Below are 16,393 nucleotides of genomic sequence, written 5' to 3' on the forward strand. Positions count from 1 at the left end.
AGAAATTTGGGACGTAATAATGTCAGGCAGGTATTCAACCAGAAAAACTAATGGTCTTAGGTCACAAAATATGAGTTATCAATGTAGCAGTTTGCAGAAAGCATGTTATATTATAACCCAAAAAAAGCATATGTATAATTTTTGTTTATTTGAAAGTGAGTTTGGTTTTAGATGTTTTAGAGAGCTTTTGATTGGTTATTTTCTAATCCCTGCTAAGTGCATATTGATAACGTTTATTCCCGCTGGAGGACATAAAGAAGCTGGTGCATTTAATCCTTTTAGAGAGGAATATTGTCATGGAAGGGGCCAGGGCAGAGTCACTCTCCCTAGGGAGTTTGGGGTAGTGCTTGCAAGGGACCAGCTCTTAGTGAGGAATTCTGCAGACGTGTCGGAGGCTGTGGCAGCCTTCGCTTCTTATAGTCAGAGAGACGCTTTCTACATACTTTCTATGTAGCAGAGGGACAGAGATGTTGGCTACTGCTGGAGGATGAGAGGATTTAGGAGTGGAAGTTTATGGCATTGGAGTGTAAGAGTAAGCTTCATCAACTTATGTTTTTCTGGTAGAATTGCAAACTAGTTTTTAGTTGTGCAGAAGATTATTTTAAATAATTCAAGACCTGTGATTTATTGTAATTTATAAAAACTTTTTTTAAGTTTGGGAAACATTTATTGAGCTGTAGCAAGAAAAATAAAAAGCCACCCATGACCTCCCAACTCAGAACCTCTTTTAACATTTCAATATAATTTTCTTCCAACCTTTAAAAAAGTCTTCTTTTAATAGAGCCAGTGTTGGGCTTCCCTGGTGGCGCAAGGGGTTAAGATGCAACCTATGAAGATATCACAGCATGAATTTGATCCCCGCTGGCCAGGGAGCAACCCACATAGCGCAGCAGACCTCTCCTATCTTGCCCGCTGCTCCCCTCAGCAGTGTATTTCAGTCAGGCTGCCTGTTCTGTTCCTCACTCTGTCTCTGGTGAATCTTCTTCCCTCCCCTCCACACCTCTGGCCTGTACCCCAGTTCTTGTATGCATAGATAAATAAATCTTTAAAAACAAAACAAAAACAAATAAAAATAGAGCCAGTGTTCATTATCTCCTGTGGCCTAGGTATTGAAATCATTTGAAGAAAAAGCTGTTCCTGTGCACTCAAGGAGCTTAGGAAGGAACTATCATACAGTTACAATAAGGGTGACATGTGTATTATTGCAGGATTAGTGTGGGATCCTAACTAGTGTGGATGCACCAAGGAGAGGTACTTGATCCCCATCTGAAGAGGAAGAGACAGGGAAAGCTCAATAGAGGAGCTGAGGACTGATCCACACATAGCCAGTAGTTAGGATAAGAGGGTAGGATGAGACAGGTGAAGGTAGAGAGGTCACAGGAATATGTACTTAGAGGAACTGAAGACTGTGCAGGCAGGTGGAGTGCTAAACCATGGGGCAAACATGGCAGGGGTGGGGGTGAGAGGTGAGGCTGAAGAGGTGAGCAGATTATCAGATCCTTGCATCTCATAGACCAGGTTAAGGTGTTAGAACACTCGGCAAACATTAAAAGGACTTAACGCAAAAAGATGAGATATTCAGATTTTGATTTTTTGAGATGATCAAGCTAGAAAGTACAATAACCCAAGTAAGAGATGGTAGTGACTAGAACTAGAGTATCAGCAGTGCAGGTGGAGAGACAGGGTGACTTTGAGAGGGTTCTATCAATAGACTGTAGATATGTGAAGTCACTATAGACTGAATACAATGGAGAACAGCCTGGGCAGGCCGAGGGTGAGGCCTGGATTTGCAGTTTGGGCAGGTGGAGAATAGGTAACAGTTTTTTTCTGTTGGATTAGGAAACATGGAAGGAGGGCAAGTATAGGGAGATGACATGTTGTGCCTTGGGGACATCTAAGTGGGAATTTCAGCAGTAGTTAGACACTAGTTTGGTACTTTTGTGCTCAGGAAAGAGATCTGAACTGAAGACCTAGATTTGGCATCATCAACATAGAGTAATTGAAATTTGATAGTTAATGAGATAACATGGGATAATGTGTGCTGGGGATGTGTGCATCTAGCTTCAGTCAACATCCTTGTTGGAGAGGAAAGATTAGGGGAGGGGGAAACAGCCACTGAAAAGGTACTGGTAGCTCTGCTCCAGAATGAGTGAGAGGCAGGCCAGGTGGGCCTCCGGGGCCCTCAGTCAGTCTTGGCCTCTTGTAGCATGAGCTAAGAGTGAGTGCACTGTTGAAGAGATTTCCACAGTTAGCCTTTTGCTTAATTTTCCTTTAGGCACTGACTAGCCTTTAGCTCCTAGTGAGACTGAAGATAAAGCAGCTAGCTACAGTAAAGGGGGCTGGCTTACAGCATAGGTAAAGAAATTGGTCTCAGGCAAGAAAAGAAACACTTGTTCCACTATCACAGGAGAGGAGGGCAGAATGGTGCTGATTCAGTTGGAACCTTGGGGTACGATCTATCAGGATATATTGACTACAGGTAAATAAAATCTGTCTTCAGATTGTGTCAAATGTACACAAAATAGGTGAGACACCTGGAAACCTAGAGAGGGTGGGCTGTAGAAACAACATGATCAGAAGCTCAGTGATATCACCAGGGACCCAGGCACTTTAATTTTCTCCTAAGACCAGTTCCCCTTATGGTCATTAGATCTCCTGACACTGTAGCCCAAATCCCTGCAGCCATTGGGTTACTTCCTTGTTCACATACAGTAGGAGGGACCAGCAGAGAAAGACCTCCCCAACATAGACTAAGCTTCCATACACCAGGTGAGCCAGTCTTACCAGGCCCCTCAGTGGACCAGTGGTCGTCACTAGGGGGATGCCGTGTGCTGACAGGCAGTAGCTGAGCCAGGATGTCTGCTTCTCCCCACTTTACTCTAGCAGGCAGTGGTCAGAGTCCTGTGTCTGTGGGAAGGGAGAGGAAATACCTGCTCATATGTGTGGTTCTATTAGGAAGGAGAAAAAAGAGAAATGGAAGTTGAGACAGTGGCTGCCCCCAGTCTGCTGCCTACCTTTTTAAGACTGGAGCATTTTTCCAGCATTTTAGATATTCGTCAACCATGATGTTAATTGTTATATGATATTCTATCTTCGTTTAACATACTATATTGGCCTAAGCACTTTCCAGATATTAGCTAATTTAATCTTTAATAGCCCTGTATGACCAGTTTTATTATTTCCATTTTAAGATGAGAAACAGGTTCAGAGGGGTAAATGATGTACCTAACATCACACAGTGAGTATATGCAGGGCTGGGATTCAGACCCAGGCAGTGCTCCTAACCATTAGGAGCTTATTGACGGCTAGGTAGCACCTAGCTTATTTAATACTACAACGTATATCCAGTGCTGAATGCATTGGGATTGCAGGGTCTACATGTGTCTATTGTTAAGGCTCTTGCTATGTACTACTCAGGTGCATTCCACAACAACAGCGCAGCTTACTTACACTCTGATGACATGGACATTCCAATGAAAACCATTACTGTGAACTTCTCCACTTGCTTTTTACCACTCAGAGAAGTGATCAACATGATGCACTGAAAGAGCAGGCTACAGCAGTCAGAAGTTGATTTTTAGGTATTGCTCCATCGCACGGTAACCATGTCTCCATAAGCATGCCAGCATTCCTTTCCATCCTGCTTGCTTCCTAGACTAACATTCTGTGGGTGCAAACTCTTGGTAGACTATAAAGCGTCAAACAAAGATACTCTCAGTTCAGTTCAGGTCACAGCACTGTGTACTGATGTGGTCTGTATGCACACTGTGGAATACTATTCAGCCATAAGGAAAAATAAACTGGTGGGAGTTTGAGGACAATTATGTGCAGTAAATCAGCAGAATGATGAAAACAAATACTGAACATTTACACCAATTAAATACCATGAATACTCTGAGATTAAGGAGAGGGGAAATTCCTTTTCCAAAGATAACCATAAAAATATAAAGTAAATAAAAGTTTAAAAAGCGAAGGAGAAAAAGGACACTGTCCTACTTTCAACAGTCTGGAGTAGAAGAGGAGAGAAAAGTATATTATGTCATTAGTTTGATTTGCTTTATTATAGATGTCATCTTTTAATGTATTACTTGGTGCTTTCTCTTAATACCTGCAGACACTAATGGATGAATGAAAAGGTAGAGAGTTCACTTACTGGGTTTTACCACAAAAGCTTTGTCTTTAAAGAAAATAGCAATAGTTTCTAGAGCTAGAATTTTCCTTTTTTTTTTTTTTAAACATTTATTTATTTATTTATACAAGCACTGGGTACAGTCAGAAGCGCAGGAGGGTGAGAGAATTCACCAGAGCCAGAGCGGGGAGCAGAGCAGGCAGAAGGACCGAAGTACACTGCTGAGGGGAGCAGCGGGCGGCAGGAGAGGTCTGCGCGCCATGTGGGACCCTCCTCCAGTGGCCGGGGAGCAGCCGGGATCGAACCGGCGCTGCAGAGGCTGCGGGGCAGCTTCGCAACCCAGCGCTCAACCGCTGCGCCACCGGGGAGGCCCTAGAATTTTCCTTTTTGAACTTAAGTTTTCACTCTAGTTTTCTGGTTTGGTTTGGTTTTAGTAGTTAAACATCCACATGCTGTCATTCATGGTTGTGTTTTCTTTTTGCATGTTTTGGGTACAGGTTCGAGGGCTTGGGTCCAACTGTAATTGTGTGTCCAACGACAGTGATGCATCAGTGGGTGAAGGAGTTTCACACATGGTGGCCTCCGTTCAGAGTGGCAATTCTACATGAAACCGGCTCCTACACCCATAAAAAGGTAACATTACATTTTTCATTTCATTTTTTCTTGGAGCCACATGTTTCTGAAGTGTATGTTCTTGTGTTTCTTTTCATGCATTTAAACCAGTTACTCATTTAATTTAAGCCCTGTATTTTCAAAACAATTATGAATATAGGTTTTGTCATCCTGACAGCCGCTCGTGGTGTCAGGACATGTTTGTTGGCCAGTAGTACGCAGCTGGACGCAGCCAGACTCCGCAAACCTGGGAGCATGAGTGGATCTGCAAATCAGGGGCTTATACAACACTTAACTGGCTGAGTCTGAGAAATTAATGACTTTAAACAGTTTTAGAAAAGTGGGGACAAATTATAGTATAATAACTCTTAATTTTAAATGCATCTGTTAATAATGCTTTTAAAACTTTTTTTGAAAGATTTATTTATTTATGCGTACAAGAACTGGGGTACAGGTCAGAGGTGTGGTGGGTAAGAGGATTCACCAGAGATAGAGTTGGGAGCAGAACAGGCAGATTGACTGAAATACACTGTTGAGGGGAGCAGCAGGTGAGGCAGGAGAGGTCTGCTGCGCCATGTGGGTTGCTCTCTGGCCGGCCGCGGATCGAACTCGTGCTACAGAGGCTTTGGATTGCTTCATAGTGTGGTGCTTAACCCCTTGTGCCACCAGGGAGGCCCTTAAAACATATTTGTAATGAACAAAAGAACCTGTCATTTTGAGAATTTTACAATTTGTATTGGTGCTTTTTACTCAAGTTCCTTTTTGTTCTATGAATTTTTGATCATCATATAACTATAATCACTGTATTTTGAAAGTTTATTTCCCCACTTACAGTTTTAGCCATGTTACCAAAAAGGAGATTTATCTGTATTCCTATGGATAGCATCTGTAGATCGTGTTGTACTTTTTTATTCTCATCTCTGTTTCACATTCTAGACTGTAAGCTCGAGTAGGGACTTTGTCTTACTCAATTTGTGTCCCAAGTGCCATGAGTATTTGCTGACTGAATAATAAGGACACATTTTCACTGTGGGTTTGCAGGTTATTGACAAGAAGTAGCTGTTGAGTGAGGGCTCATGTACACTTGTGAAAGCAGTGCCAGCCGAAAGCTGCTGAATGTTGGCGTCCCTGAGCTTCACGCACAAGCCACTAAACTCCAGTGTCTGTGTTATTCTTCCTCCAAATTCCTGTTTTGTTCATGATCATGAGTGAGCAGATCTTTTGACAGAAGTGAATCAGAGGTATTTGTAATTTGATAGCTCACGTTTGGTTAGATGGAATGTTGCTTTTATACTAGTTCTTATTAAAACCAACTTTGCCCTGTATTTAAGTAATTAAGTGGGAAATAAACTGAGTTAAAACAGTGTAGTAAATGTTTGATAAGAACAGTGATTTTAGCAGCAAGAAAATAGCAGTTTTTCTAGTCAAACTAAATTATTTTATCTATACTGTCATTACCCTTGTAACACATGGGTTTTCTTTTTTCACTTCCATTTTCTGTTAACATCTCTTAATGTTTTATATGTAAAATCCAGTTGCAGGATTCACTAACATATGTTGTTCTTTATCTTTTTATTTTCTTTTGGGCTAGTAAGGTGTCTGTATTAATTTACAGGTCTCCTCTGCTATCCAAAAATAGAATCTTCCTGTTTGTATGAGTTAGTAGATTATTTTTTAGGTCTGGGGACAATATTACCATTAAATTTTGAGCATTTCCAGGCCTAAAATGTAACCTACTAAACCTTCACCTGGATCATGGTTTACCTCTGCCCCCTCTGTTATAATCTGTGGGACTAGCTTTGCATAAATGAAATACATTCACTCATTAACGTAAACAGAATTGACACAGTCAGTGTTTCTGTTGGTGAGACTTGCTTCTTTAACTTGTTTGGCAGATAGAACCTTAAAAGGTAGGTATTTCGCTTTTATTTACAATGATTCCACCTTCTGAGGTGGTTTTGGCATACATAGACATGTATACATATGATTGGTCATTATTTCTACAGTGCTTTACAGTTTACCAAGGACTTCAACTTGAAGTTTCTTCACTTTTGAGGAAAAGCAGTAGATTTGTGTTTTTACTCTGATTCTTATCTCTTTTTACTGTTCCTTTTCCATTATAAACTACTCATATCTCTAAAGATGTAAACTGTTATGCAAGAGATCACAAAGATGTCCTTCTGCATCTTTCAAATCTTGCTCTTGCTTTTTCTAGCTTAGAAACTTGTTTTGTGGCTTGATTAATGTTTATTTGTTGGATAACTATAAACGACACTCCAGTATTTGATGCTATTAAGGCTCTAAAAAACAGAGTGTTTTTAACTGACCTTGAAAAATTGTTCCTTTAAGAAAAAAAAGTATATGAATAGACTATAAAGGAAGGCAGTTTTGTGATACTTATGCCATAACTCACAGTGGGTTGTGGGCATTTTTAGAACTGTGTTGTAAAGTTTATTTAATTATTAAGGACCCTTTTTTCAATTTGTTACAAGATGTATAATGAGAAATTTCTTGTTTTTATTCTGAAATAGTTGTCATTTTATATCTTGCCTACCTTTTTCTGCTATGTAGGATATAGTAAGCCTGTGGAACGTTTGAGATCACTGAAAGAGTTTTATCTCATTTTCATTAATTTGTGGCATTTAGAGGCATAAAGTAGGAAAAACAACAATGGCCTACAGTTTAAGAGTATAGATTTTGTAATTACCAGATCATCACTTGAATCTTGGCTCTGCTGTTTTGTAACTCACTTCTCTGAGCCTAGCTCTGTCTCCTGTGAAATGGGAAGTTTGGGATAAATTGGTGAGGATATGTTGGGTTAGTATGTGTGTGCGAGGAGCTTACTATGGTCCCCAGCATATAACATTTACTCAAATAATTCTTACTATTAGAAATAAATAATATTATAGATGTCTTCATCTCAATAGTTAAGAAAAGATACTCTGACATTTCTGATTGACTTAATTTACAGGTCTCCTCTGCTATCCAAAAATAGAATCTTCCTATTTGTATGCTTTAGTAGGTTATTTTTTTAGGTCTGGGAACAATATTACCATTAAATTTTGAGCACTTGCAGGCCTAGAATATAACCTACCAAATCTTACCAAGTAGAAACCACCTACTTTTTTGGATAGTGGAAACTTGTAAACATACCCCAGGTAGACGGTTAACACCTCCTTAATCAAAATTGTTTATGGTCATTCTTGTCTACACCTTATTTTCCTTCATATCTAAATACATTTGGTCCCAAATGAAAATAATGAAACAGAATGTTAAAAAATTTTGTTAAATCATTTTCTGGGAAAATGCAAGATGTGATTAAAGAGCAAATCACACAAAATCATGGTTATCTGGTGAAACTACCATCCATTTTCTTTTAAAAGACCCATCTTCTAAAGCAGAGCAAAAACACTTGGCTGTTTTCAAAAGGTGGAAGGGAGTCCATTAAAAACATAACAAAGTAGAAAAGGGCCATGATGTCCCTCAAGCATCCTAAATATTTCAGACCCATTCCAAGTACACGAATTATAACGTAATGTGATGTAATTCCTATTAACTTGGAGACGGTGTATACACCTGATACAGGAAATGATAGATGCTGTGCTTGTTCAGTGAAGTATATTGTAAAATTATGTTGCTGGAGCCCTTTTTTCTTCATTGTCAGCACAAATCCTTGTTTATTAAAGATTTAGCTTGAAGGAAATTTTAATTAATTACAGGTGCAGTAAATCCTGCCTGGGAAGCTGCCGTGCTGTGTTTACCGTGAATGGCCTTCATGTGCCTGTGCTCCACTCCGCTCTCCCCGCTGCCTGACAGTGTGATTTATGGCTGTTGTTTTCTACCAGTCCACTGTTTGCCCTCTAGGAGGGATTGGTCTCTTGAGCCTCCATAATAACAGCAGCACTTTCACAGACATCTTTTAATGACAACAGCACTGCATTCAGTGAGTCAGGCTAATTGCAGATGTACCCTATTAATTGCAAAAACTAGGAGAGGTTACATATTTTACAAGCTTTTAATTTGAAACCGCCCGAGATGATTTGTCTTAAGTGTTTGGATAGAGACGTCCATAATATTCAACAATTCACCATTATTGAAACTCCAGTCTAGGCAGTTACAGAATTTGAGATTGAATCAGGTGAAAACAAATAGTCTTACATGTGGTTTTACCCAGGGCTGTTAAGTAGAGTTTTTAATTTCAGTGGGGATATTGGAAAAAATCACTCTTTTTAAAAAAATGTTTTCTTAATTCTTACTCATCATTTTCTGTATTTTTATGACTATGATAAAAATTCTCTATTTCAACAGTTGACATTACAGAATTTTCCAAATAAAATTTTGATCTTTAAACACGTATAGGAACTAAACCTTGTTCCACTGGTATATATTTGAGAGGCTTGGCATCTCATTTGTTTAAATAAGGTAAAGTGATGTCCAGAATCCAGTTGGGAGTGGCATTTGTTGAAGGTTCATGGAATGACCATGGCAAGTCTGTGCATTTAGCAGTTAGGAGTTCTAGGGCCCACGAGCAAGTGGACCTATGTTTGCAGGTTTTGGCTGTTATCCCGAGAATGTTTTATAAATGTAAGTGGTAATTTAACTTCTATATTTCAAGACTGAAACAGTTGTAGTTGTTTTCATTTCTCTGTGCATACAAATTGGTCTGTTCCTGCACTAGAATCAGGTTTGGAGTGTTCCCCGTTTTTCAGTTTACTCTGGGCTCATCCCCTACCTCCTTCTTAACTTCTGGGAGTCTCTGCTGTCTTGGAGGAGAAAATGGGAGTAGAGTTGGAAATACTATAGACGTAGCTGCCGGCCTGGAGTGTTGGTGGAAAATACAGATGTGAAGGAACTACTGAAGTCAAGGTTATGGGTCTGATGGGGTGCAGTGCTCACAGTGGACCCGAGGGTCTATGGACAGCAGGCCTGCTTTCCGCACTGGGCTCCAGCAGCTGTGGCAGGGCTACTGATGGTGCAGAGCAGTGTAGTCAGGGAGAAGAAGAGGGAAACAAGTCCTAAGAGAACCTGGTGTTGTATTTGTAAGCCTGTGAGCCCTGAGCCGTATATGCTGTTTTCATCATGAGGTTAAAAAGTCAGGATGTGGCCTTCAATATCTTATGCTGCTGTTAAGAATTGTGAATAGGAACATGGAAGTAGTCATAATAGTACCTTGGCTCTGAGCTGTCAAACTTTTAATAGGAACCAGGTATTACTGCTCTTCTCAAAACAGTTTATTAACTCTGAAGTGATGAGTATATTACGGCATGTGAAAAGACACATTCCCCCTCTTTATTCTCTTTTACAAATTCTTGGCCCTTGTTCTACCCTTTTATACTCTTAGAGAATGAAAAAATAGTCTAATCCTTGTTTATTAAGAATATTTTTGGCCATGTTGAATTTTATAAAATTTGTACCATTATTACACATGAATTGTTGCGTTATGTTTGTTAATATCTGGCTATTTTTATATTCCTGTAATAAGCCCTCCTAGGTCAGTATATTACTCGATATTATTTATAAATTACTGCACCAAGATCGAGAATGCCTTCTGTCTTTTTCTGGATTTTGGAACAGATTAAATAGGATCGGCTCTGGATTCATTCCTAAAACCCTTGGGTCTGAAAGACTTTTGGGTGGGAAGACCATGTTCTTCAGTATTGTTTTAAACACTGTGTCTCATTTTCTGTAATTGTATTTTGGTGATTTTTTTGTTTTTTAAACAATCAAATGTTAGATTTTGTGACATTAGATTGCATGTGGTTGGCACTTGCACTCCTGGCGTTGGTTTTGCCACTCCTCTGAGCTTGTTTTTGGGCTGACTTTGCAGACTCATCAGTTTTGTTTGGTCTATTCAAAGAGTTTTTAGTTTTTGACTTTATCAATTCTTCCAGGTTTTTTTTTTTTTTTAAGATTCATTAATCATTGTTTTTGTTTTATTAATACGCTCATTTTCCTTTTTTGTAGCAGTGACTACTTCACTTGATGTCAGTCTTTCTTAATAGAACTTAAAGAATGAGTATTTTTTGGTGTAATCTAAAGCTCTGCTGGTAGCTGTTACAAAGAGCCCACTAACCAACAGCAATACCCAGATCCTTTGTAGCCAAATTTTAGTTTTGTTTTCTCTAATCATGGTTTCTCTCTTCCGATCTGGCAAACTTTGAGAGGCTCTAGTCAGGTCCCCTGCAGGCTGTGGATATGCCACTTTGTCAACACAGCTCTAGGGACATTCCAGTGCTTTTCCTTAAGGTTCAGGATCTTCCTGTTGTGTTGTCTCCTTTAAAACATTAAACACCCCTCTTTTAATTGTTTGGTTCTTTTTTAATCTGATATTTATTTTGCTAATCTTGTCCTGTTTTTGTTTGTATTTCCTCGGTATATGTTTGATAACTTCCATTTTTTTCAACTTTTAAACATGAGATTTGGGTCTCTTTTAAACATGAGGTACTATACTTATCCAGTGAAAAATCTTGCTGCTAGTTACTTGCTGTCATTGTGGAGACCCCTGTATGTTTCATCTGAACCCAGCTAGCCTATTTTATGTTTATTGTATTTTCAATTTTCCTGATTTTTTTTGGGTACTTTCCCCTATACAGTGTTCTCATAGGTTTACCATCTATTCTTTTTTAATATTTATGCTGAAATAGCAACTAATTATCATTAAATGTGTTTTAATTTGTTACAAATGTATTTCAATCTGTTTCTCTCTTGTGACTAAGAATTAAGCAATGTCTGTCACCTTTGCCCCATTCTCTCCTTTGATGGGATGGGACTTTTATTTTCCCCCATCTCACCCTAGGTTATATTAAACTAAATCAGAATTATAGTAATGCTTAAAAATATATCTCTTTTTTTATTTTTGATCATTTCTTAATAGTTTCATTAGTATTTGAAACAATGGTTTAATATTTGCCTATTAACAACTTAAGTACTGTTGTGTATATTACATATAAGTTTCCCTTTAATTTTATAGTCACATCTGAGGCAGTATTCCATATTTAGTTAATACTAGCTTTAGAGTTAGCTGTCTTTCTATATTCAAATCCTGACTCCACCACTTACCAGCTGTGTGGCCTGGTATATTACTATCTCTAAGCCTTGGTTTTCTCCTCCGTAAAATGGGGGTTTACAATAGGACATCTGTCCTCTCTCAGAGAGTTGCTGTGGGAACTAAATCTGTGATGAGCATTTGGGGGTCAGAAGCTCTCCTGTCTACTCTTCTGCCATCAGCATCCCAGGCACACTTTCTACTGAGGAACCAAATTCTCCTAGTAACTATACCCCTAAACTGGCTCAATGCAGTATGCCCCTCTTTTGCTAGTTTATATTCTGTCTTTTATCTGTCTGAAGGTGGGATTTATTTCTTTTTGTCAAGCATGACTGCCAATTTGGATCAGTGCAGTTATCACCACTTTCCCTTTAGAATTATGGAAAGATTGTCCTTTCGTCTAACATTTTGAGTGTTACAGAAAAGATGTCTCTTCCATGCAGAGTGAAGGAACTTCTTTCTTTTTCTGTTTTGTTCTGACTAGAAGCTACAACACATTCTCTGTTTTGGAATTCAGACATCTAGCAGATACATGCCTAGGTATATGTTTTTCTCGGTGTTTCAGTCTTACATCATAGGATGTTTTGCTCTACACTCTAATTTCTCCTCAGAATTTAAAAAAAAAATTGCTTTTATATGCTTTTTAATCTATCCTCCTGAAATTCATGATCTACATTATAAAGCTTTTAGATTTGTCTTTTTGCCTTCTTGGCTCTCCTCTCATTTTCTAGCTTGTTTCAAAGTAATTATTTTCTTTCTACCTTGATGTTTTAAGGATTGACAAGACAGTGTTTTGGAAAAATAAAATTAGTGTTCACATGTTACAACTTTTTCTGCTCTAATTTTGAGCCTCCTTTCCCTCCCTTAATAGTGGCTATGTTAGTCATTGTTTAGTTCTTACAGATTAATGAAACATAAACTTCAGTGCTGAAAATAGATGTAATTGTATGTGTTATGTTCGTGTGCATGTTTATAAAGTGCTTCAGATTGCATCGTGATTGAAAAGTTGTCACTTTGAGTCATACTCATTTAACCTTTTATATAAAAGTCCTTTACCATTTTATCATCATTTTAGGAGAAATTAATTCGAGATATTGCTCTTTGTCATGGAATTTTGATCACTTCTTACTCCTACATTCGACTGATGCAAGATGACATGAGCAGGCATGACTGGCACTATGTGATCTTGGATGAAGGACACAAAATTAGAAATCCCAATGCTGCCATCACCCTTGCTTGCAAACAGGTATGGTGTCTTATAACAAAGAGGATTTTCAGGTGGATAATAGTATTTGAGAGTAAATGCTTTGATTCTAGTGACATCCATATTGAATGTTTTCTTGCCTCTTTGCATTGAAATACACATTTTGCCTAATTTAATGCTGAAAATTCTTTGTTCTTGCTCTTAATTGTGTTTGTTGCTGTTTTGTGATTCTAATTGTGCATGTTATATAATGTCTCTTGTAGGAATCAATTAGTAACCAAATCCAACTCTAATCCATAGTATTTAGCTTGAATGATAAGGAAAAATTCTTCCCTATCTTTCTTAATCTATATATAGATATGAAGAACTAAAATTGCATATAATATCCACTTTTAGAAGACTAAAATGATACATAAATGCATTAAGTAACAAAATAATGTGGGAGTGTTTTGGAGTAGAGTTGGTAATCATCCGTTAATATGTAAATTTGAAAAAAGATATCTTCTTTTCAAATAGTTCCGCACCCCTCATCGCATCATCTTGTCTGGCTCACCGATGCAGAATAACCTCCGTGAGCTGTGGTCGCTCTTCGACTTTATCTTCCCAGGAAAGTTGGGCACGTTGCCTGTGTTTATGGAGCAGTTCTCGGTCCCCATTACTATGGGGGGATATTCAAATGCTTCTCCAGTACAGGTAACACTTTTGGCATTTTAATATTTAAAATGTTTTTACCAGATACTCTACTTTGTAGCCAACTCATTCATAATGACTTGGAAGGAAAAGGCCAAGCTTATAAATTGGTCTCTGATAAAAATCACAGAATTATTTTTGCTGGCTATATTTTAAAAATCATGTAAAATATTCAAGAACAATCAGAAATTATGAAACCAGTATGTGTCAGTTCTGGATAGCACATAATTCAGTGTAAGTTGGAAGAGGACATCTTAAAACTAGTGTAAAAGCTGAGGAAAGGGGAAACCAGAAAGGATTGACTCATTCAAGGAAGACAGTGAGATATGGTTCCCATTACCTGATTCTGGGAAAATATAACTGAGAAGAGCAAGGCCATTGTAGGTTAAGATGGCGGTATTGACGCAGCTGCATTGGGTGACTGTGGATGAAGAGGAAATATATCAGTGTTACGTTTCCTCCTGATTTTGATGGTGATGTTGAGATTACCTAAGAGAATGTCCTGCTTCTTTTAAGAAAAACACACTGAAGAATTTGGAGGAAAGGGGAATTGTGTCTGCAACTTGTTCTTAGATAACTCAGAAAAACAATGGTATAAATTTATGTACATATATGAAGTTGAGAGAGGAAAGGAAAGATAAAACAAGTGTTGGCAAAGCTCTAGCATTGGGTGAATCTAGGTGAAGAGTATAAGGGAGTTTTTTAAAAATCGTTCTTGCAAATTTCCAAAATGATTTTTCACACATGCAAAAGATGTAAAGGGATTTAGTGGAGGAGGAGAGCCCTTACAAAAAGTTAATTATAACACATTCGTGACCTTGACATTTTTGAAGACTACAAACCTGGTTATTTTGTAGAGTGTTGCCCCACTTGGGTTTGTGTTTTAGTGTTGTGATTGCATTCAGCTTATGCATATTGGGCAAGAATATCACAGAAGTGGCATGTCTTTCAATGCTCGACACCTGGAAGCATGTACTGTTGGTTTATTCTTTTCATTGGCGAGGTATGTGATTATGTGTGTAGGGTGGTATTTGCCAGATTTCTGAACTCTTCAAAGTTACTACTTTTTTTTTACAATTAATCAGTCATTGGTGGGAAGATCCCTTCAGACCACATAAGTATGGTCAGTTTTCTCCTTGAAGCCCTTTTTTCAGGAGTTGTGCGCTTATCTTTTATTTTTTATAGTGTAAGGTCATTGGCATAGAGGTATTGCTGTTATTTGCTCTCTTTTGTTTAAGTCCATGTTTGCCAGGCTTATTGAATCCCAAGAAGATGGTCTATGGGCACATACATATTGTGTCAGGCTGGGGCCAATGTGGTGGGAGGTAGCTGGCAACCAGAACCTTCCCTTGAATAGTATTCCCAGTCCAGTGGGAAGTGTGATTAAAAAAACAGATGACTGCAGGTTTATGAGCAGGGTTGATAGCCAATAGCAGAGCTTGTGGGAGAGCTCTTGCTAGGGGTAAGAAAGGCTTGCTAGGGGTAATATGACTCTGCTGAGACCTAGAAGAGTGAGGGAACAGAGCATTAACTGACCCAAAATGTGGAGTGTTTCTTGGATCTCTGTGTTAAACTTGTGCAGGGGCTTTTAGTACTGAAAAGAACCTGAGGAGTCATTTGTTGTAGTTGAACCTCCTGGATAACTCAAGGTTATTGGCTCTCAGCACTTTCCTTGCATTATTTGCTACTTCCCTAAGGTCACTCAGCTCTGGAAAAGACAGAATGAGGATGTAATTACCACCTTACCATGTCAGGAATGGGAAGGAAACATGGGCATGCTCAGTTAGGTATCCATTTTCCACTATATTGGGGAGCTGGGAGTGATAGAGAGAAATAGAGTTGGATCCCCAGTTGCTTTTACTCACAGAGAAACAGACTTGAGAGGTAGATGGGAATTAAATATAGAGTCAATTTTATTACCTCAAGCACAGGATTCCCTAAGAAAGTTGGATGGGAGAATGTGGCTTGATGTCAAGGCTGAAATAGAGTTTCTTACTCTCCCCTGCTGTCCCATTCACATTCCACTCTAGAACTTAAGATCTTTCTCTGGGGAGAATTGGCTTTGAAAACCAGACCTGTTGTTAGCCTCTCTGGGCTCTGACCCTTGTGAGTTCACTGAACTGGGCCAGGAGCATTGTTGGGGCTGCAGGGAGAGACACTCTCTGGATGGGTGGCAAGGCTACTCACCAGGCCAGCCCTGGTTTTCCAGCATCACCAACCAGCTCATTTTTCTGGATCAGAAAAAATGTGGGTAGAGGTGAGGATGTGGGCATAGTTTCCTTATATATTTTTAGGAAGAATTTAAATGATGTGCTTGCTTCCTTGGTGAGACCTCAATGTTTTTAAATTCAGAAATTTAATCATCTCTGCGTTACAAACCATAAAATATACCTGACCATCTCTTAAAGGTAATTTTTTATCAATGTCTGAATGCTTTACAGGGTTACCTGTAACTCAGTTCCTGATTAGTTGAACATCTTTGTTATCTGCTATGCCATGTAAAACCTATTTTTTATATTATGCACACACATAAGTATAAACACATACTTACATGCATATACATATCTCATACTTGAGTGAGTTTTTTTTATGGTCTTGCAACGTGTTTTCCTTTTTTGCCATGTTAATTTTTTTATCATGAATTTTTCTGTATTATGGTCAAGCTCTTAATTATTATTGATATCATTGTTAATTCATTTTACAGCCAATTTTT

At 38.6% G+C, this 16,393-nt stretch overlaps 1 protein-coding gene across 1 annotated transcript in view; it reads left to right on the forward strand.

The window, feature by feature from the left end:
- Positions 1-16,393, forward strand: part of ERCC6 (ERCC excision repair 6, chromatin remodeling factor) — a gene marked incomplete at both ends in the record, with an annotated part of 67,843 nt that overhangs the window by 37,792 nt on the left and 13,658 nt on the right. The window contains 3 exons of the mRNA XM_084244413.1: positions 4,627-4,762; positions 12,862-13,032; positions 13,507-13,683. Coding sequence (XP_084100539.1) covers positions 4,627-4,762; positions 12,862-13,032; positions 13,507-13,683 — 484 coding nt within the window. The remainder of the gene's footprint in view (positions 1-4,626; positions 4,763-12,861; positions 13,033-13,506; positions 13,684-16,393) is intronic.

Source organism: Talpa europaea, assembly GCF_964194135.1.
Source record: "Talpa europaea genome assembly, chromosome: 10".
In the NCBI taxonomy this organism is placed as follows: Eukaryota; Metazoa; Chordata; class Mammalia; order Eulipotyphla; family Talpidae; genus Talpa; species Talpa europaea.